This window comes from Lethenteron reissneri, chromosome 14, assembly GCF_015708825.2.
Source record: "Lethenteron reissneri isolate LAM-NWPU_2019-01 chromosome 14, ASM1570882v1, whole genome shotgun sequence".
Classification (NCBI taxonomy): Eukaryota; Metazoa; Chordata; class Hyperoartia; order Petromyzontiformes; family Petromyzontidae; genus Lethenteron; species Lethenteron reissneri.
Window position 1 is genome coordinate 13,146,058 of NC_083792.1, and position 23,154 is coordinate 13,169,211.

The following is a 23,154-nucleotide window of genomic DNA, read 5'->3' on the forward strand; positions in this document are numbered from 1 at the left end:
AAACAACACGATTCGTCATTTTGATGAAAGCGAGCGCAAGATATTTTGCTGCTGGAGTGTGCAGCTTTAACGCACAATTATGCTGCACTGATAAATTCTACATGGTTGTTTAACAATTACAATATCATGTACAGTACGATCATTTGTTTATTTTTTTTACCTATGAATGCCGCACAGAGTTCCACAGACTTCTTTATCTTGAAGGTCCTGTTTGGGAAATTCGCACAATTTATGTTTGTCCTTTATTAGCATTAGAAAGGAAATTGCATTTGCCCCACAGAAAAAAACCACACAGGTTGAAAGTGAGCACAGATTTGGTCAGCATCGTGCCTGGGAACGTGTGTTGTGTACAGGCCTGTCCTCGCTGTGCAAGGCGACACAGCCTTGGGCCGAGGTGGACCAACTCCATAACAAAGTCACCATATTACCATCGGCAGGACATTGAGTTAAATAATTATTGTCAGCCATGGTCTTTCTTCTGCTGGATGAAGTACTTCCCAAGCTACTCGCATCTCTCACCGTCCTGTGATGCAACAGTTTATCGAGCTCCTGTGCAAGAGCTCATATCATTGCTCCATTTCCATCATGGACATCCACTTGCGCGTGTTTCCGAAAAATGCCTTTTGGCTGCCCACTTAATTTTGTTGACGGTCAATATGCTGCATCTATGGAAGATGCACAATTTGCAAAATGCTATTTTATGCATAGGGAAAGCTGACTTTCATGTTATAATAGGGATTACGATTATTAATATACTGCGACAGTGTACCTAAAACAATCAAATGGTAGAGGTTATGACCGTATATTTTATATTTTTTAGCTTGGCATAAGCCACCTATAAAGGTGTGGGATTATATATTTTTTATCAAGCATAAGCTGTGCATTATGGGGAAATTTAAACTGGAATGAGGATAGATATGTTAAATTGAATGCTGTGTCTATTCTGAGATTGCATTGTCACTGCCAGTTAGAGGCACCAGCCTTCAATGATGAAAAGCACCTCTGGCAGGTTTATTGCTGGTTGTTGTAAAGCTGTAGCACCACAACACAGCCACAGCTTACGCTGAATACATGGCCCTAAGCCTTTGGCTGGGACAGTGTTTCGCATCAGGACCCAAAGGCATCTTTATGTAATAGTTTTGTCATTGTAGCCACTTTCTCTTGGCTGTTATCGCTTTAGTTGGACTGCCGCCTGATTAAAGAACTTTCAGGTGTAATTTCACTCGTTGTTAATTAATTAATATGTGATGAGAGAGAAGCTGCGTGTGACGTAACTCAGTCACATTGCACCACCTATTTTGTGGCTGCCCACAAACATAGGAAGGGGAGGTTTTTGGTGCTTACTGATAAGGTCCCTTCAATCATACCACGGAAGAAAAATCATGCATATGTATGGCTTCTGCAACACATTCCAACGTGCCTTCGTGCCCGTAAGAAATTAAATGTCGCTCATAATGGTAGAGCTCGAACCAGGTGCAAGAAGCAGTACATCTGCAGTGTAGCACAAGTGAGAGACGAGGTAGTTGCAGGAGGTACCTTCTTTATTGTAACAATCTTTAGCGGTTCACACACGGTGCTCGCCTTCTTCCTTCTCGTTGCGGTCCAGCCAAGCCGAGACACAACCCTAACCGCTTTGCACCTACGGCGTCGACAGAGACAGCCAACCACTGTTCGCCCGTGCAATGATCGGGCGAAGGCGGCGGCGATGACGACAGTGACGACAAGACGAGTCCAATCCTAGGACCGGCAGGCCGGAGCTCTCCGCTGCTTTTATTACAAACTTTCATTGAACTCACTCTGTCTGCTGTTGCTGTTGTCGTCGTTGTTGTATTCTCAAATCTTGTAACTAAATTTTAACCCACTTCTCAATGTGGTATCGACTGCAAACTTGATATACTTGTGTAATACTGATGGCAATACTATATTTTATCATAAAAAATAAAAAACATTTTAAAACATTATTTTTTATATGTTATGTTTCGGCTTGGGTCTAATTGTCCACGGTAAACTGACGTTGGCTGTAATTGACCACGGTCCCTTACGTTATGGCAAGCTTCGGGGCCACTTCCTGGAGTCGTGGAGTTCTGCCATTACTAGTACGGTACATTTCATAAAAGCGTGTTAAAAAAAAAGTTTTTTTTAATATTACTTATTCTACTCGGCACGACCTGGCTCCGCCCTGGCCACACCTCCGTTCTCGAACTCTACAGAGGGTTCCAGGGGCTTCCCGGTGAGGTCTTCCGTGACCCTTGCCCCAGTTCCTCCGTCCTTCCGGCACGCCCACCGTGTGTATGGTCGACGGCGTGTGCGCTCACTGTCCATCGCAGTTGCTGCTGCTGGACAGCAGTCGGCGCTGTGTCACTACACGTCCATAAGCTGTGGTGAGACAACATTGCTGCTCGGATGGGGGCTCTGCCAGGGAGGACACATGAAATCATTTAATCAGTTTCCTGTAGGGCAAGTCCTTAAGAGCAGCACAACTTTACATGAGAGTTTCGTTCATATTTCATCTGCCTTTACAAGAGCGATTGATTGTGCCCCCCCGCGTTACTGACAAATGGAGAGAGCTGATGCACGAAACGCTTTTAACCGTGGCTAAAAAGTGGGCACTTAAAATGAGGACCAGCATTGTTAGGCGTCGAGTGATCGGAGAGGGAGTGGCCGCAATAATAAGTGACTACACTGATGGCAGCATGGAAATCCATGTTATTAAAGTAGGCAAAAGGATCTGCAATATATATTACTGTTGCCTGCCAATTCTGTTTGAATCACTACAAAATAGCACTTTAGTTAATGTAAGACGTGTAATATTTAGTTTCCTGTGTATTTATTCGTTTGATACATTATTTGGTGATGCTGCTGTGTTGGTAGTGGTGTATACCAGCACGTTCGTAAATAACACTGCGGCCTTAACAGGAGAAGTATATAGTAGCCGACGTTTCAGGAAATGACCCAACTCTTATCTAGTCTCGTATATTGACTCCACTTTCAAAGTGCGATGAAATAGGTTGATGCGCAAGCTACGTACTTCTGTGATTATTTAATCCCCCAAGGTCTATTTTTAGGCCAGGTATGCGGCAAAAAACCCCATCTCATTGCTGCGGGTACTGGCCCGTGTCACATTTAATTCCACCATGGAAGTTTGTCCTCACACCGCCGGATTAAAGTTCCATTGGCACCGCATTACACTGAAAAATAAACGCAATGTATTTATTTGTTTAACCCTTAGATACACACATTTAGAGCGAGGTGTATGCAAATAAGGGTTAAAAAAATTCCACGCTTACAACCATTGGAACCGTGTGCAATTTTACAATTTTGTGACTTCATGCAGCTGAATGTTGCATGAGTAAGAAGACATTTATGTCAGGTCGTTTCCACTAACAAGTCTTTAGGAAGGAAGTTTTCCGAGTGTGGGTTTTTGTACGATGGAAATCCCCACGAGATATTTCAGGCAGAGCTACATAATCACGTGCATACCTTTGAACCCTAAATATGTGAAACGTGCAAGCTGTTACCCTTATTTAAGCACATTGCAAGTTATCTACCTGATTAAGAAGTAGCTCAGTTGGAGATGGTGAAATCCCTTCACTGTTTTTCAATACAATCTCTTGCGCAACTCTATCGACTTGCTCCGCTCGTAATTGATTGAGGATATTTCAACAGAACAAATGCCCCGGCCGTGCCATAATGGCAATAATGGTCGGCACACTGAACTTGTAATCCAGAGGTTGCCGGTTCGATCGCCCAGCGTAGCGTGGAAGTTGAAACAAGGGACAACTTTTTTTTCATCTTCCCCCCACTGCCGCCTCTGTCCACCCAGCAGTATAAATGGGCAACACCACAGTCGGTCAATCAGCGTGGTGTAAAGTGTGTGTACTCCCACCTCTACCAAGACGTCTGGCCAGTGTGAAAGTCGGCCAGAATACCATCCCGCGGAGGCCCTTGATCTCCGTACCACCTTGGCCACAGTTTATTCCGCCAGAAGCGAAGTCCACGTCTCATTCCTCAGTCCAGCCAGACAAAGCCACTTCGGCTTCTTCGTGCTTTGAAAGGCCGACGCGACGGTGGTATTAGTCGTCCAATGGGACACTTAACAAGTGGGCCATGTGAAGGCCACAGCATCGTAGTCAGAATCTTTTATTTATCCTGGATACATCCGATGAGCTATGAAGCTATTTTTCACAGATGTCCAGTAAAGCTCCTGCCAAAGCTGTCACATGGCTCACAACCCTAAATCATCGTGTATAATATACACACGCTTGCCATCCGCTCGAATAAGTTTTAGAAAATTGATGACCATGCGCCTGTTTCTTTAGTATTATTCATAGAAAGTAGTCACACACTAGTGACAGCCTGGACCAACCGGTACTTGTGAGCTGGAGAGCACTGTCCTTGAAGAGAAGTTCACCGCCATTCAACTCCGGTGCTTGTTGCCGATGTCTTAAATGTCACGTAGCTTCGCGTGGAGTCGAACGGAACTGAAACTCTGCAGGCATGAACAACAGATATGTCACAACTTGTCCACCTGTGTAGCTGCACGCACATTTCGGACTCCCAACACGTCTTAGTAAAGCATATAGTGCTCCACGTCCTGTGACTGAGGGTATACAACACATGCCTCTGTTTCTTCTGGGTAGGAACACGCACGATGGCCTTGCAAATGTTCACATACAAGTTACGGTGTGAATAGGCATATGTATATTATATATGATACAGTGTTCAGGCCTGTGTCAGTCCACCGCTGGATGAACGTTGGCCCATGGTTCGTTGGCCATGGGGGGGGGGGGGGTTGTTCTGCCGTCCTTCACCATGCGGCGGTTTGCAGAAAGGGCGAAGGGGGGCTGGGTAGTTCACAATGTCGCTCACCGCTGGTGTCACACACTGCCAGGGACCCCAGCTGAGGTCACCGGCGCCTTAGTGCAGTGTGCTAACCGCTGAACCTTCCACTCCTCTTCCGTGAAATGGCGGTGTTTGAAAACAAAGTTGCGTTGTTCGTTGCACGGTCCCTTTTTCTGTTCATTATTATTGGGAACCGATTCATAGGCAAGCATTTCCTTCTCGAAATTCCATTGAAATTCATGCCATTACGTTAGAAACAATTATTTTTTTGTTGTATACCATATGTCGCTGAAAAACGGAGGACATCACGAATGCATGCCTTCACTGTGAGAGTCAAAGAATAATAATAATTAGTGTAATGGTTGAAGTTCGGTGGGGTAAGTGGGGGGGGGGGAATTAAACTGATGTGACAGCCTTCCCCTTTATGGTGCCAAGTGTACAGAAGACATGCAAATTGGGAACGTGTGGGAATACCAGAAGCCACTTTCGTGGATGCTGGGCGACATGCAAATACCCGCGCTGAGTCGAGCTGGGGAGGGAGCAGGAGCCCAGCTGCACCGTCTGTTGTCACGCGTGTCGGCACTCGCCCACTCGTTGACTCACATCATTGTTAAATGGTCGGGCAATGGAGCAACGTTCCCTTTGGCACTGATATCTTCACGCATAGGTGTATTGTTGTTTTAGTCACACCGAGCTCACATCTCTCTGGATTACAAAACACAATGTTGATTGAAAACACTTTTTCTTTTCGCAGTACTGTGTACACACACATTGAGGATAAAGGGTCTGGTTGCTTACAGGGACCTTCTGAACAGAATTCTTGTGGACAGAGCTGACTTGAGATTCCTTAAATTTCTAGAATTCATTAACATTCCTAAGGCCCGGGGAGTGGAAGCGGGGATTTCCAATACAGTAACAGAAATGTAACCGAACAAAAATACTCGCCCGGAATGCGCCAGATCCCGTCAGATCTCGGGAGGTGAGCAGGTCTGAGTGCCTGGACAAGGTGACCACCATGAGCCGACAGGCCGTCGTCATAGGGCGTGTGGGGTGACTGCAGAACACGTGCTGCAGAACACGTGGTGTTGATGTGCTCCAACGTCTGTGCTGCCCGCCTTGACGAGCACGCGCTGACCAGCGCGGTGAAGTATGTTCAAATAGAACTCCCATACCCTTCAACCAGTGCTGCGTTGGCAAAGCTCCGAACGTGCGCGTACCGCACTCATGGTGCAATTCAATTAATTGCTGCGATAGGGGTCGGTGATTCAATCACATTTTTAAACGCTGCAGTGAATGGTCGTAACTCAAGTGAATGCCGGGTTTTACTGTATGTTGTTTCTAACTCATTACATACAACATATACGTATTGTAAGACGTCGATTATTGCACACACGATGTATTGCATGCATGTGTTGTGAGCACATAAATTCGATATTTATCCACAAATCAATACTATTTTTTTCCACTAATAAAATACACATCTCAGGTGCCGTATCTCGTATTTAACCAAACACGAGACTGCCATTGAACATATTCTAATAACAATAGCTCTGTGCATTGAGAATGCATTCGTCATGCACAGCATAAATGTGTGGCTCGCATCTAAATAGAGCGCGCAGGTTTAGGATGACTCACACACTGCACACAACTGGAAAGGCATCCGTCTCGCAAAGTCAACGTTGCCAATCGACACCTATTATATCTCTCCAATAATTTAACTGAAGGCAAAACATCTGCGCTTCCTTCAAGATGTATTTTCTGTGGTCTTAACTTTTTACAGCATTGTTTTTTTTTTATTTTGTCACCGTATCGAGAGCCATATGTTTAGGCGAAAGATCATCGTCTTTTTTTCCATTTTGCTTTGCTCGCCACAAATGTTTTTAAAATTGTATTTTCCTGGCCGCATTGTTTTCATTCTTTTTCAGTCGTGAAAAGTGGAAGTAATTGCCTGCAATTTATGTGAGATTGTTTGTTGAAGTTGTGCGTGCAGCTTAGGGAGAGATAGTGTGCGAAACATCTAAAGACGACAAATACATTTGTGGATATGCACACACCCGAAACGCTCACGGGGATGCCCTGGCCGGTCTGCTTCGGGCGTCAACACAAGCGATATCACTGAGGGTGATACCGCATACAAGAGAGCACGGCTGGGGGTTTGTGTGCACACAGTCACTACAATGAGAAAGCCACTGCGTGAGTTTTTCGCCGCTGTTCCGTACCGCGTTGTGTTGTTGTTGGTTTGTACCGCATGTTCTCGGTGCTTCTCCTCGTGTCGGACATGGTGCCAAGCAACACGCGGTACAATGTGATCGTGTGCACTTTCAAATATGTATGGGAAACTCATTTCGTTAGAGCTGCTTGTTGTGTTTAATTTGCTGTCCTTCCCCCATACCTCCGGTTAGCACGGCTGGCTACTTGTGGTGCAAAAGACGTTCAACGTGCATTCATCTTAACCACAACCCTGATCCTAGCCACCAACCTAACACTAATAGTAACCCTAACACCATCCTTAACAATAACAAGAATACTTATCCAACCCCTAGCAATATGCTACCATCACTTACATGTTCTCTCATCCATGTTCCACCTCTTTCTGTCTGAATGCCAATTTTATGTATGCACATGTCCATGCTTTTTTTGTGCAAAGAGATCATGAATTAATCAAGGCAGAGAGAATGAAAGCGACGGTGAATCTTTATAAGAACTGTGATGAAAAGTTAAAGATAGAGCTCATAATTGCACGGCCCATATTGCGAACTGCCTCCTATTGCTGAGGGATTTCTGGGGGGACACTTTGTGCTGAAGGGACAATGGTAACAAATTGATCAGAGTGTGCACGGGGAATGCGATGAGGCAGCTGAGATGGGACATCTCATTTGAAACATCACATCTGATTCTTCCAGACCAAATTACGCTGCCACTTCCCTATCACGGGCACGTGTGCTGAGGATTAAGCGTTGCGAGTGGACGCTTACCCCCAGTGCTCTGGTGTGCAAAAGCATGGGGTGGTAGTGCGGGAATCTCAGTGGCATAACGTGGTTGGCATGGGCCCCATGGTGAAAGAAATTAAATGGGGTCCCCTACCCTCTTTATAGCCCAGAGCCTGGGCCCATCTGGCCCGTGGAAAGCCCTGGTGCAGTTGCACCGCCTACATATTCTAAAGCTACGTCACTGTGGCAGCCCATTGCTGTGGTGGCATGTGCTTATGTGGTGGCATGTGCTTATGTGGTGGCATGTGCTTATGTGGTGGCATGTGCTTATGTGGTGGCATGTGCTTATGTGGTGGCATGTGCTTATGTGGTGGCATGTGCTTATGTGGTGGCATGTGCTTATGTGGTGGCATGTGCTTATGTGGTGGCATGTGCTTATGTGGTGGCATGTGCTTATGTGGTGGCATGTGCTTATGTGGTGGCATGTGCTTATGTGGTGGCATGTGCTTATGTGGTGGCATGTGCTTATGTCTGGGTCCTGAATGGAAGAGGGCAGCGTTTGCAGTGGATGGTGCTGCTGCTGCTGTGTGTGGTAATCCCATTTGCATGCCAATTGCTTTCTGAGAGTCTGGCTGGCAGCATTGTGTAACACATGCGATGATGTTTCTGCATGGACTTCAATATGCAGCTGAAAGTCAGGAACAGCCCGTTAGGCTTCTGGGATGGGTGAACATTTTACATGAATTATATTTTAAAAATTCTCAACAACAAAACATATATCGGAATGGGAATAATTACTGAACAGCCATAAAATTACCACGGTGACATTCTTGTGCATTATTTAAAACATGTAAGTACAAGGTTATACATCGCATAAACAATAACATAGATCCCTGGTTTTTTTCCGATCAGTGAGGCCTGATGCAACTTTGTACAACAAAAATTACTCTAAAAAGGGCTGTGATTGATAGCCTGACCTACACAGTCACATGTATTATAACGTAGATTGCGTGAGTAGATGTGGGGGCAAGAAAAACTCACAGGCAAATGTACGGATATGCTTTTCATATTGAACAGACTGGAACGACATGTGTGATTAGTGAGCACTTACAAAGTTGGCACAGCACATTCGATAGCAGTAGGGTCTGCGACACACAGCACCAATGTCCCCTGCCCAGTTGTGTGGACAGAGAGTATTGATTACACACTAATCGGAAGCTAAGCAAATTTGAGCCTGGTTGGATGAGCGACTGTTTGAGAATATCAGGTGCCATAGGCTTGGACTGCAAGGTGGCCAGAAGATGCCCGTAAACAATTGGATTCTTGAATTCTAGATTTTAAGCTTTCGTGACTGCAAGGATTCATACTCTTAGGTTGTTTTCGGTAAGTCACGTAGGTAAAAATAATATAATAATAAATTAAAATAACTAAATTAAATCACGACGTTTCGGAGGCAACACAAGTCTCCGTCTTCAGGTGGGACCGTCACAGCCAAATTTACTGACTTTACCGAAAAACCTAAGAGTATGGATTCTTGAATGTTCCCGTGCAGAACAGTGAGTGCTATTCCCTCAGTTCCATTGGTTTTATTTGACCAAACATGTCAGTGCAATCTTGCAACTCGCTGACACTTCCCGGGAGATATTAATGTAAGGCATTACGATAATACTATTATGACAGTACTCCTTGGTCTTAAAACGGTACATCGCCAGGTGTCTTTTTTGCCAAGTCAAGCAAAGTGGAGGCAGAGCCAGATTACGGTGTCGACGGCCAGGAATTGAACTCGGGTGGCCAGGATTCCATTGTGGTGCGGTCACACACTTCAACCCTGCCACTCCCGTCACGTGAAGTCACACGCACGGACACGTGCACAGACACGTGTTTAGACACGCACGGTCGCTGCCGACATTGCTGCGTTACACTTGAGGTTACAGAAGAGTAACAGTTAATACCTCGTGCAAAACGGGTGTCCATCCGGTGAGTGTATCGCCTCCTGTAGAATTTGTATTCCACGTGCACAGCTCGGCAAACAACGGTACATCGTATCTGTCTGCCACGAGATACACGTGCCGTGTCTGCGTGGCTTCAAGATGAATATGTCGTTGTGTTTTGAATTGACGTGAATGAAGGAGGTTGAAACCTGAAACACCAAAATGAAAACCATGAAATGTTTATTATTTTAATTTCTACCCGAAAAGTTTGTCCAAGCGTACTCGGCTAAAATACAATTACATTTTATGCGGAGAGACAGCTGTAAGAAGCAGACATTGTCTGCTGATCTGTTTTGTAATTAGGCTAAAGTCTCAAACACACTACTTCTATATGTATATATTTTCACAAGAAGACTTGACTGAGACTCGAGACTTGGAGGGTTCCGATCGCTATCCTGGGACAGTGCTCTGTTTTTTTTTGCTTTTCGTATTTTTTAGCAAACGTCACAAATCTCTGTAATTTCTTATAGAAGACTACACTCTTCCCAGCTATTCCCCGACAACAGAGGGATGGGCTGTAACATCCTCAATTGCCACCGCACGTTGCCAGCCCCACGGTAGGGTCACAAAGTCTTCACTCGTGAGCGTGCGGCGGGGAGCCAAAACCACTGCGTTGCAGAACGAATTCCATTGCAAAAAAAACGAAACCAAAAGCCACGACCCCTTTTGCGATACCGTGTGATGCGTTTTCGAGTTGTACCGCGCGTTGTTTTACACGACGTCCGACGTTTTGCTTCACGTGCTGGGAGCGTCCTCGGGAAACTGAATCCATGTCAGGATCCGAAATGAATTCTGTTCCTGAAGAAGCTCCTCCCTCCCCTGGCACGTGGAGCGAAACGTCTGGCGTAATGCCGAACAACACGCAGTAGTACAAGCCAAACGCTCTCGGTGTATTAAAGCAATTTGAATTTTTTATTTGAGTGTTTCATTCTGTTCGCATACAACAACAATAAGAGTACTTTGGTTTGGGCTTATGAAGCCTGAGGCATTTTTGCTGAATTCTAAGCAGATTAGGGGTGAACGCTGTGCAAACTCGATCAGATGGCGACACTGAGTTGAGTTTGAGAAGGCATGAATGATGAATACTAAGTAAACCAGACCCGTGATAGCATCATTGATACATTGTCTCTCTCGTGTGTGTAATATTATAACTGCATTATTATAGCATGAGAACCTGCAACTGATTGGTCGAGCAGTACATTTGCCACACTTGCTTTGCATCTTGCAATTAGTATCGTAGATTGCATACATTTTATACGGTGAATCACTTCTTTACATTACGTACGTATTTTTAGCTGGATGTAAAAATATGGATGCAAAATATTTAGGTTTTCACAATCATGCTGAAATGACGACGGCATAAAATGAAATTAGAGACGCTCATTAAAGAGAAGAAGCGGCCTGGGTAATTGTTGTTTGGCGAGTATTTTGATCGTGTTTTGTATCTTATTATATTTCCTGAATATTAAAAAAACTCATCTCGAATTCTTAGCGCAATTTTAATTAGATACAAATTTTCTATAAAAAAAAACCATGCTGGTGACAACGTTTGGTAGAGGAAGCATTCTGCACTATAGACCTTGTGTCTTGAGTTTCATTACTGACTACATACTTCGCATGGAGATTTACAGGTAGTCCCCGACTTACGATGGAGATGCGTTACGACGACCCCATCGTAAGTCGAAAATATCGTAAGTCGAAGATGGCCGAGCTTACCCAGGAGTCTTAAAGAATGGTGATAATACTGTATAAACTATATGCGTACATCCCGGCGGCGTCCCAACGTACAGCATCGTACCTCGTACGCTGCTGCGTTTGCCTGCCGCGTGAAATGTAAAATATTTTACAATTTTGTCGTATCGCTATCGCCATCGTAAGATCGAAATATCGTAAGTCGGACCATCGTAAGTCGGGGACTACCTGTACACTGTAATGGTAACGTTCGTGCAAAATAATCAGGCTAATAAAAAACTGCGTATTTATTTGTTTATTGTTATCGTTTGTAATGTTGGGTTTCTTTGGGAAATGTTCACGCTTAACGAGAGAGTTAGAGACCCGACTTTTCTGGAGAGGGCCGGGCGGTCAGGGTTCAGGAGTGGCCAAGGAATCTTTTAATCCACTTCTTAGTTCATGTGTTATTCGACTGATGCAAAGCGTCTCTATTCCACACGTATATCTGTGTGTGCACCTCGTGTTGTGTTTACTTACATGCTGTCATTTTAACAGCAAACAATATGGCGTGTGTTTTACCTTAATATGCGATGCTTCCGCTTATGAGAAGAAATGTTAGTTTGATTGTCTTTCGGTAAAGTCACGTAGATAGGAAAATAACAAAAAATAACAAAAAACGCCGACGTTTCGATCGCAACACAAGTGTTCTTCCTGATGATGACCGATTGTGTTGCGATCGAAATGCCGTAGTTTTTGTTATTGTTTTTTACCTATCCACGTAACTTTACCGAAAGACCCAAAGAATATTAATTCCTGAAGTCACGAAAGCTTTAAGTCAAGATTTGATTGTAATGTTCAATGCCATTTGGTAATACGCTGCCTAATTAACAACCTGTAAGGCATGTTTGATTAAAATCATCTCGTGCAAACATGTTGCCGACTTCAGTGGTACTTGTTGATTATTGCTGTTGGATGTTCTTTGGAAACCTTTCTGAGTAGTGGATTTTCCGCTTACATTTGTAATGCTTTCCCACTTCTGTTGACGCACATGAGCTCTGTCTGTCCCTTCCTGAGGTGTGGACTCGAGTCATGTGACTTGGACTCGAGTCAGACTCGAGTCATGAATTTGATGACTTCAGACTCGACTTGGACTTGCATAACAATGACTTTGTCCCACCTCTGGTCCCTTCTGTCTCTCTCACACGAGATGGAGGTGGGGGCTATCCTAAAGATGATCTAATATGAACAACACTTTAGCACAATATGAAGTTACGTTGCTATGCGGGACTATGCCCTTGAGAAAACCAGCCCACAATTGAGGAAAGGGTTTCCCAAAGCGTCTGGCACACACACACACACAAAGAAAAATAAACCGGCACAGCAAATATTCGCCTTGGCGGGTGCGCGAGACCGGTGGAGGGACGCACGCAATGCACTCGCGATGACTTGCTGTCCGTCACGCACCATCTCGTCGTCAGGCTGGAGATGCAGCAGCGTTAATGTCGCCACTTCAACACTCAGCAGGATCAACGCATGTTGGGGGGGGGGGGGGGGACGCCACAATCCTTGCGCGCATGGCATGACCTTTCCACGTTGTTTTATTTACCTCTTGAGTTAGGCACAAATACGACAAGTCCCCGACTTTCGAACATTATTAGTTCCCGAGACCCGTTCGTAAGCCGAACGGTTCGTAAGTCGGAGCACGGTAATCTGTATATTTAAATGCGCGCATACACAAACACTCACCCGCAGCACGAGGCTGACTCATTACATCCCGCGGAGGATCGTTCAGCCGAACAAAATAGTGTCGCGGTTAAATTTTGCAAGTGATAGTTCGCGTTTGAAGTCAATGTAAACAACAAAAAAACAACGCATCTTTCACGGCCGCTTGTTCGTAGGCGCGGCGTTCGTTAACCGAGGACTGCCTGCGCACTCTCGTGTGCAGGACCCGGCGGCGTGACGTCGCCACCTGTTGGAGGGATTATTTCACTGCGACGTGACCGTGAATTGTCGCGGTGTGCGCGTTTTCACTACAACGCTCGGTACCTGCGGTTTAAAACATTTTAACATTGAAATAAATATGCGTTGTATTTCGATTTCAAGCCTTCGTGACTGCAGGGATTCATCTTCTTGGTTCTTTCGGTAAAGTCACGTAGAAGGGAAGTAATAAAATAATAAAAATAAAACATAATAAAATAATTCTCACGACGTTTCGGCTACAACGCAGGGATTCATCTTATTGGTTCTTTCGGTAAAGTCACGTAGAAGGGAAGTAATAAAATAATAAAAATAAAACATAATAAAATAATTCTCACGACGTTTCGGCTACAACGCAAGCAGCCGTCCTCAGGTGAAGAATTCTTCTATTTTTATTATTTTATTACTTCCCTTCTACGTGACTTTACCGAAAGAACCAAGAAGATGAATATGCGTTGTGTTCATTGTTGTGTCCTCGTATTACTTTTACTGGGGCTCTTCCGATTCACTGCCCCATTCCACATCGAGTCGAGGAATTGTCACATGTTTAGGGCCGCTATTTGATTAAAGAACACATTATTTCAGTTCTGTACGGGCCAAAAGACTAAATGTAACATGATTAATATTCTTTGGGTCTTTCGGTGTGTAATAATTCATATATAATTTGCGTGAATAATAATGGATACTTGCTCGCAATATATGATTCACATACCATCTCCGTAGTAATCTATTTTAAATAATGAATTGATGCGTAGTAATGTGCCTACTTTATCTGTTCAAGCGGGTTAATGTGTAGATGCTCTTTAAAATTGTCAAATAACTTCTGCTCGCAGTACAGTATTGCCAATGGCAAATTAAGTTAGAAGGCTTAAGGTGTCTTGCTCAGTTGACACCTCAGCCACCTGATCATGAACAAAGAGTGGTCAGATATGAGAAGAGAGAGAACCTCGCATCATTGGCTGCCTGTGAATGTTGCTTGTTTAGCACTAAAGTGCATTCTTTGATTACACAAGACTCTTAAGTGCAGATGATGTAAATGTCACGCTGTGTTTAGTTTGTTCGTGAAGCCAATTTTCTGTCTAAACAAGTTAACTATTGCCCAAGAGAAGCAGCTTAGTGTAACTTTATTACATTTTGCATGGGGGAAATGTTATTTTCTTAAATCGATTCATCTAGGCGCTTGACAATGATTATAAAATTGTGCATAACATGATAGTGGTTAAAATATAGAGTGGGGTTATTAAAAGTGGTGGTGTAGTTTTGGTGACAGGAGAACATGTGGGAGTGGTTACGGGGGGTTGTGGTAGTGATAGGGGTTGTGGTAGTGATAGGGGTTGTGGTAGTGATAGGGGTTGTGGTAGTGATATGAGTTGTGGTAGTGATAGGGGTTGTGGTAGTGATAGGGGTTGTGGTAGTGATAGGGGTTGTGGTAGTGATAGGGGTTGTGGTAGTGATAGGGGTTGTGGTAGTGATAGGAGTTGTTGTAGTGATAGGAGTTGTGGTAGTGATAGGGATTGTGGTAGTGATAGGGGTAGGGGTAGTGATAGGGGTTGTTGTAGTGATAGGGGTTGTGGTAGTGATAGGGGTTGTGGTAGTTATAGGAGTTGTGGTAGTGATAGGGGTTGGGGTTGTGATAGGGGTTGTGGTAGTGATAGGGGTTGTGGTAGTGATAGGGATTGTGGTAGTGATAGGGGTAGGGGTAGTGATAGGGGTTGTGGTAGTGATAGGGGTTGTGGTAGTGATAGGAGTTGTGGTAGTTATAGGAGTTGTGGTAGTTATAGGGGTTGGGGTAGTGATAGGGGTTGGGGTAGTGATAGGGGTTGTGGTAGTGATAGGAGTTGTGGTAGTTATAGGGGTTGGGGTAGTGATATGGGTTGTTGTAGTGATAGGGTTTGTGGTAGTGATAGGGGTTGTGGTAGTGATTGGGGTTGTGGTAGTGATAGGGGTTTGGGTAGTGGATAGGGGTTGTGGTAGTGATAGGGGTTGGGGTAGTGATAGGGGTTGGGGTAGTGATAGGGGTTGGGGTAGTGATAGGGGTTATGGTAGTGATAGTGGTTGTGGTAGTGATAGGGGTTGGGGTAGTGATAGGGGTAGTGATAGGGGTTGTTGTAGTGATAGGGGTTGGGGTAGTGATAGGGGTTGGGGTAGTGATAGGGGCTGGGGTAGTGATAGGGGTTGTGGTAGTGATAGGGGTTGTGGTAGTGATAGGAGTTGGGGTAGTGATAGGGTTTGGGGTAGTGATAGGGGTTGTGGTAGTGATAGGAGTTGGGGTAGTGATAGGGGTTGTGGTAGTGATAGGGGTTGTGGTAGTGATAGGAGTTGGGGTAGTGATAGGGGTTGGGGTAGTGATAGGGGTTATGGTAGTGATAGTGGTTGTGGTAGTGATAGGAGTTGGGGTAGTGATAGGAGTTGGGGTAGTGATAGGGTTTGGGGTAGTGATAGGGTTTGGGGTAGTGATAGGGGTTGTGGTAGTGATAGGGGCTGGGGTAGTGATAGGGGCTGGGGTAGTGATAGGGGTTGTGGTAGTGATAGGGGTTGTTGTAGTGATAGGGGTTGTGGTAGTGATAGGGGTTGGGGTAGTGATAGGGGTTGGGGCAGGCCTGGTTATAGCTGGGGGACGGGGCAGGCAGTAGAAGTAGGATGGGCATGGGAGAAGGGATGGGGTTTAATAGAGGAACGGAAGCAGGTTCGTAAAGATGATTGTTACGTGTTCAGTTATGCTTTACTATGCTCGTTTGTATTACGTTTGAGGCTGCGATGATGTTTTATGTCATGGCTTAATACCCATTCTTTAGTGCATGTAGCATATGCATTCACACGTGTCGCGAGTCATAAGTTCACATGACTCCCTCCAGCCACTAGGGGCCACGACATAGACCACGATGTTGACCAAGATTTGATTGTCGAATCAAACGGTGAACACGGAAAAAGACGATGCGATGATTTGTGAAGCGGCAAATGTCGCACCCCTAATTTGGTTAGGTTCACACTAAAGGTTTTTTTTTAGGTCGGATAGCATAAATATAAATGTGTCAGTAACCCGCCACCACCTGACACAGACAATTAGTAACGGAAGCTTGTGTTGCCTCCGAAACGTCGTGATTTTTATTTTTTTATTTGTATTAATTTTTATGTTTTACCTACGTGACTTTACCGAAAAAACCTAAGAATATAATTAGTAAGGTTTGCCACGTAAACAAAACCTGCCAATTAATTACTACTGCAGCCCACCGGTTGAGTGTTGGAGAGAGAATCCACAACATTTACACTCTGAGTACTGTGACGTTTGGCTGGTAATTACATCAACCAGCATCATCGGGCGATTTTGGAACGAACAAAAAATTTTATTATGAATAATATCGGTCGTGAAAGCCGACGTGTCAAGCTGATTTCACACTATCGGGCAAACTGCTCGAAAAGAATGAGCAAATAAATTGTGGGTACAATGCAGAATTAATTAATCACATCTTGGGCCATGAACACGATTGCACAAACACTCGTAACAAACGCCTTGGCACATTCATCAAGAGCACTGCGTGGCCTTTAAAGGAACAACATGTCTAACAGGTGACATTTTGGACAATGGCACTTTTTCCAGCGCTATAAAGAAGGGACATTGCCTCAAACGTCACCGATAATATATTTTTCCCCTTTCAAGGCAGTGTTTTTAACGATTATGAACATCGTACCAAAGTTAAAGCTTCCTCATGTTAGGGCAAGTACTGTTAGCGAGCACCTATGAAAGCCGGAAAGGCACACGAGGGAGTGGGTGCCTTTGTCTCTCCAGTGGCGATGTTTACACACCACACCAGGTACTCATTTGAGGCTGAGTCGACCCAGGGGAGGCCCAGGACCAGTTGAAATAATCGTCACTGGTGTTGGCCGTGAGTGGGTATCGAACCCAGATCACTGGGTTCGCAGCGCAAGCGCGTTAACTGCTACATGACCGACTCTGCCCTAAGAGAACTAATATCTCCTCTTGCCTGACGTGCATTGTGCCCTTGTGTAGGACGCCAAGTTCCGAGACCAGGTGGAGGGCTTCACGGGCGTCGGAATGGAGAGCCGGACCATCACTGTGGTGCACGGCCCAGACCTCGTCAACATCTCCTTCCTCAACTTCACCTCCTTGACCGAGTCCGTGGCCAAGGTGGGCCCTCGGACTCTCCTCGCCGTTTGACTGTTCCTCGCTCCGTCACTGACGCACTCGATTTGGGCTCGTGAAGCGTCTCTAAATGTGACCGCATCACATCGCGCGGCGCACATTGAGCTAAACATTGCCTGTCTCCAGCAGGGGAAGAAGACGTTTTGTTTCTTTTTAATTAGAAAAGGGAATGAGGATAGAATTAAAGTGAATAATGCAATCCAATATAATTTGGATCCATATACAGCTCATAGTAAAAGTGAATAGAAAGACACCTCAAAGAGAGAGAGAGAGAGATACAGTCATATGGGCAGGAGAAGTAGAGGTCCTGAGCCTTGACTTAAAAAGGAGAAGGGAATTATGGACAGGTTTTTTATTTGAACCCTTGGTTGCTGGAGCATAACAAGTTCAGGAAGCAGAGTGAGGTGAGAGTGGTGAGGTGGGGGTGGGGAGGGGAGAGGGGGAGATGATCTTGGAATTGGTGAGAGGAATTAAGATAGCGATGCCACCCGCCTCTTCCTCACTCTTGTTCTCACACGTAAGTGTTTTCTCATCTGCGCCAGCTCATAAACTCGCCTACTCTCTCACTCAACGCCCCCCGCCAGTGCTATCTGCAACTGCTCGGTCTCTCACTTGCTCATTCGGTTATGTGTTCGCTCACCTGTTCATCCTCACATTTGTGGCCATATTCTGTATCGCTCACGTGCACACTCACTTCCTCACTTCACTTTCCGTTCTTCAACTGTCGGAGCCCAGCTTTACTGAAACCACCCAAGTGGAATTTAGTTTGAAATAAATATCCCAAAGTAAATAAAACAAACACACAACATCGCGTGGCACAGTGTGTGTGTGTGTGGTTTACAGTATTTACGGCGGCACTGCAGCCTGGCCGAGGCCATCGAGGGCGTTTGACGGTGATTGATTCTGATGGGAAAATAAAACTTTGGCCTCAGTGTCCGTTCGAAATGTTGGATTCAGTTCTGGAAGATACAAAAAATAAATTGCCGCCGCTGCAAAGTAGCCTGGGTCATCTCGACAGGGCACGTGAAGTTTTGCGGAGTGTCAGAGAATGCTGAGATGTTATTGATCCACGGCGAATGTTTTCCCTCTTCATTAATACTCTGCGTTTGCTCTCTTGACTGTCCCATCTCGCGTTACTGAAGGAATGGACGGATGAACTCTTCACTTTGGCTACAAACCTCCTCGCACAGAACTCATCGCGAGATAAGTTTTTGAACAAAGTGTGAGTTGCGCTTGTACAGCATTCCATGTTTTATAAATGTATTGATTAATGTGTTAATATAAATGCATTCATCTCTTTATAATGCAGACTGCTTAAGAAACAGCATGCAGACTACTCTGACAGAACTATAATTTTGCATTATAATTTTAAAAAGTAAAAAGGTCAAAGATGATTTCTTGCTCAAATGAGCATTGAGGCGGTCCTCATCTTCCGCTTACAGTCCTGAGCCAGTGGTCGGGTTAAGACTCTGAATATCACAACAACTGTTCATTTTTCCCACAAGGTGATACCGATTTTATTCACCCTAGAGGTGTGATGGGCTGAGTTGATCCCCAACCAGGATTTGGACTCACAACCTTTCGATTGTGAGTCACCTGGCCGGAATTTACTCCGTAAAAAACTAAAATACTCGGAAATATATTGTTTCAATATGTGGTTCATTTTAATATTAAATTCTAATGCTTTCATTTGGAAAACATGACGTCTCATTATAAATTAATTGGTTATTGTGATGTTCCACCGCATGTATATACAATGCAAATGTGTATATTTAATTGCTGTAGGTTGTATTCTAAAAGGTAACTGCATATGGAAATATCATATCTGTATTTATTTTAACAGGCAGTATTGTTTAGTAGTTTAATTCTAAACACTTAAAAAACACGACAGTGTTTGAGCATACCCCCTGCACACAGAAAACGTGTTCATTAATGCAAATGCATTCCTGGGTTAAGCTGTCCAACTCGTTTTCATATGAATTGACAAGCAAATGCGTGTGCCAGGCAGTGTTGCATGAGACTGAGTGCAAGTGGAAAGTTATATAATGACATTGAAAGTAGAAAATACAAATGTTACTTGGAACAAAACAATTTAGTTAGCTGTCATGAAATAATCAACCGTCAGCATTGAATGTAATGGACATGTTAATTATGTGCATGTGTTATTCATAAACAAAAATAATTACGGAGTTAATTATACCGGGATTAGAAACTTAAAATCATAATTGGTAGCCTCTTGAACCCAAACAAGAAAAATGTGTCAGTATAAATCGGAAACAATTTAGATGTTTGGCCAGGGTGTAGTGTGGAGGAAATTCCACCCATTCCAGGTGTATCCTGATTCTAATAATATATGTAAATATAAAAACAATGTCTCTGATGTCCCATAGTGTGGCCTTATCTGGGAGTGCCATTTTCATGAGATAAATCAACCCCACATATTTCCGCGGACTTAAAATTCCTCACTGACTATGTAAATACATCGCTTAAAAAAGTATTAAGATTGGAAACTTTCAAGTGCTTCTTTTTATCGTGTTTATCTAAAACGCAATTCCTTGACAAGTGTCACGTTTCGGCAGTCGTGTTTAAGAATGCGTGTCGACAAAATGCATACCGGATTATATAACCAGGGTCGTTTAATGTTCTGCTATTCTTAAAATGTCACGGTGACTGCCATGTAAAAGAAGGGTGAAGTGCAGCCCTGTAATTTATTGCTCACTCCACTGTTGGTGGAAGAGCCTTTGGATCTAGAGATCCGGCTCAGAGGGTGTTTGGCCTACTCTTCCATGCGAGATTGTGAGAATACCCCACACGTTACCTTGACTGTTATGTAACCCACTCTTTTTTTCCTCCTAGAAAATATTAGCCCCGATGCCATGCTTGAATGTTAGGGTAATTTCCACAGTATGTCTTGGAATATGTGCGAAGCCAAAGTAAACACAGGCAATATTTCTTCAAGGAATGCAGTGCACGGCTTAAGTGTGCCCGTGTTGGCTCCCACATAACTTGCGGCTAGCATCTTCCCAAAAGACACACACACGGTTGCTGAAAACTTCCTCAAGGCTTGACCTTCCCCTTGGGCCTTCACGGTAGCCCCAGAGGTCCCTTTAAAAGAGATGTTCAGTACCTCGTTTGAGTAGATTTATTGGTGGCACCATATGTGTGTGCGTCTATGTGCACGCGCGCAAACTCGTTGCACGCATGTAAACCTGTGCACTCGCATATGCTCATGTGCACACCTGTGTAACAAACTCGTACAGAGATTAATATTTGTTTTCGTGTTTATGTGTGCTGCCCCAACAGTCTGTTAAGGCGAAAGGGGGATTTGAAGCTTTCGTGGCTGCAGGAATTCATACTCTTTGTTTATTTCGGTAAATCACGTAGGTATAAAAAACAACTAATAAATCACGACGTTTCGATAGCAACACAAGCCATCGTCTTCAGATGATGGCTTGTGTTGCTATCGTGTTGCTATCGAAACGTCGTGATTTATTAGTTGTTTTTTCTATCTACGTGACTTTACCGAAAGAAACAAAGAGTTTCGGGGGGATCTTTGTCTTTGTGGAGTGATAGTGCTGTGTTTAGCACGCCGCATGATTTATCCGGCAACCCGAGTTTGATTCCTGCTCATGGCCAACACCGGCGACCGACGATATATGAGCCAGTCCCCTGCCCCCTCCTCGTTTGACTCAGCCACAAACGAGAAGCTGGTGTGGTGTGTACAGATAGCCACTAGGGAGACAAAGGCGGCCAGCGGTCCTGACCACGCCACCCCCTCGTGCCGTGCCGACACAGGTTGTTCGCTTACAACACTTGCCTCAACAGTGTGTTAAGGCTATAGGGGAGAGGATCTTTGTCTTTTTGTAGTGGGGGGATGGGGAGCGGTGATGCACGTGAAGGGCTTCTACTTGCGATAACTGTAGATGGGTATTTTGGCCTTCCACACTGGGCGCCAAAGTGGCGAGATGTTAACTACATCGCCTGGTATGCAAGAGGTTATGGGTTCGATCCCAACCCTGACTCCTGTATATCTGGAGTTTGCATGTTCTCCCCGTGGTCGTGTTGATTTTTCTCTGGGTCCTCCGGTTTTTCTCTCCACATTTAGAAACATGCCTTTAGAGTATTTGGCTGGTACACATTTGCACGTTATAAGCCACTTCATTGGGCTATGATTTGTGGCCAGGTCACTTCTGAAAAATAGCTATATAGCTCATTGGGCCTTACCTGGTCAAAAAAAAATAGTTAAAACTTAGAGGTAGTGGGAGTAAACCCACACTTTACCCCGTCACACGCAAACTGCCATTTGACCAGAGCCTGGCCGTCAGGCAGAGGTCGCAAACGGGTTTTGATTCCTTACCCGTACCCGTAGCCGGCCGCACCAGGGTCGCAAACGGGTACCCGGCTACCCGATACCACCTGTGCTGTCTCCGCCTCTCCGGGTAAAAAAATTATCCTGAGGCCTTCAGAATGTCGAGTGAATCCCCTCTGCTGTTGAAGCAAATGGGGATGATGTTGTTGATTGTCATATTCTTGAAGCAATCAGGTGTTGAGTTTGCCATGGTGGGCGTATTCTTTGACACGCGGGAGCCTTCTAGCTGGCCTAGTCGCCTACGTCAGCATATTTCGTGTGGCGTGATCGGAGGGCCACTTAGCTAGCTGAAGTAAACCTAGCTAGCACGTAACGTAGCATCATCTAAGATTTATTTAAACTTTATTTAGTGACGTTTAGTTTTTTAGATGTAGTGCTTTAGATTTTAGATTAGTGTATTTTTTTTTCTGTGGGGAAGCCTATTGAATCCTGATTGTGTTATTTGTGTTTTACGGCATTTTTGCTTGCTTGGTGGTCGTATGAGTAAATGTGACTGGTTGTTGTGAGTTTGTTCTTGTTTCTTTGGTAATGACATTGATTTGGGCTATGCGATGTCTATTTGTGATGTAGCATCCTGTCATACTGCGTACTAGTGATACATCCTTGATGGTTTCAGTCACCATGTATTCATGTCTCTGCAATTAGTGTATTGTAACTCTCATAGGTGTTGAGCCTCGTGTTAAATCACTTTATTCCACTCGATAAAGGTTACTGGGTCTATGAATATGGGGTGTCATTGTGAGGTTATTCGAAGGCGGTTTAAATGCGGGAGGATAGCACTGAAGGCCGATGTGTAAAATGCACAGCCCACCACTGCATTTGACGATACTGCTGGGTGGGACTGGTGCATGGGGATTTGAGAAACTTGGGGTGTGTCTAATCGTATATCATTTTATTCTCTTCTGGCAGATACACAAAACTGACACTGCAGAAAATTGAAGATAAACTGCCAGTCAGAAGGTGAGTGAGGCTGTATTCACGGAGTACTTGTGATTTGTTTTTTTTATGTATGGTAAGAGGATTTGTTCTAGGCTCGGAGCAATTTACTGTTCACTACAGCTGCTTAAGCATTAAAAGGCAATTAGCATATTAATTCTATTTCACTGTTACTGCTGATGAGGCTCATTTAGGAACGCATTGTGAAAATTCTTGCATAGTTCAAGAAGGAAGTTAATGACAACATCTGTGGCCAAAAATTGTATTCAAGTGTAA

General features: G+C 44.5%; 1 protein-coding gene across 2 annotated transcripts in view; it reads left to right on the top strand.

Annotated features, from left to right (window-relative positions):
• The first annotated feature begins 17,424 nt into the window (after window positions 1-17,424).
• LOC133342427 (1-phosphatidylinositol 4,5-bisphosphate phosphodiesterase beta-1-like) overlaps window positions 17,425-23,154 on the top strand; it is a 57,022-nt gene continuing 51,292 nt past the window's right edge. For both annotated transcript variants that reach the window (XM_061551607.1, XM_061551608.1), the window contains exons 1-3: window positions 17,425-17,558; window positions 18,716-18,795; window positions 22,852-22,902. In XM_061551607.1, the coding sequence (XP_061407591.1) occupies window positions 17,466-17,558; window positions 18,716-18,795; window positions 22,852-22,902 (224 nt within the window). In that variant the 5' untranslated portion in view covers window positions 17,425-17,465. The remainder of the gene's footprint in view (window positions 17,559-18,715; window positions 18,796-22,851; window positions 22,903-23,154) is intronic.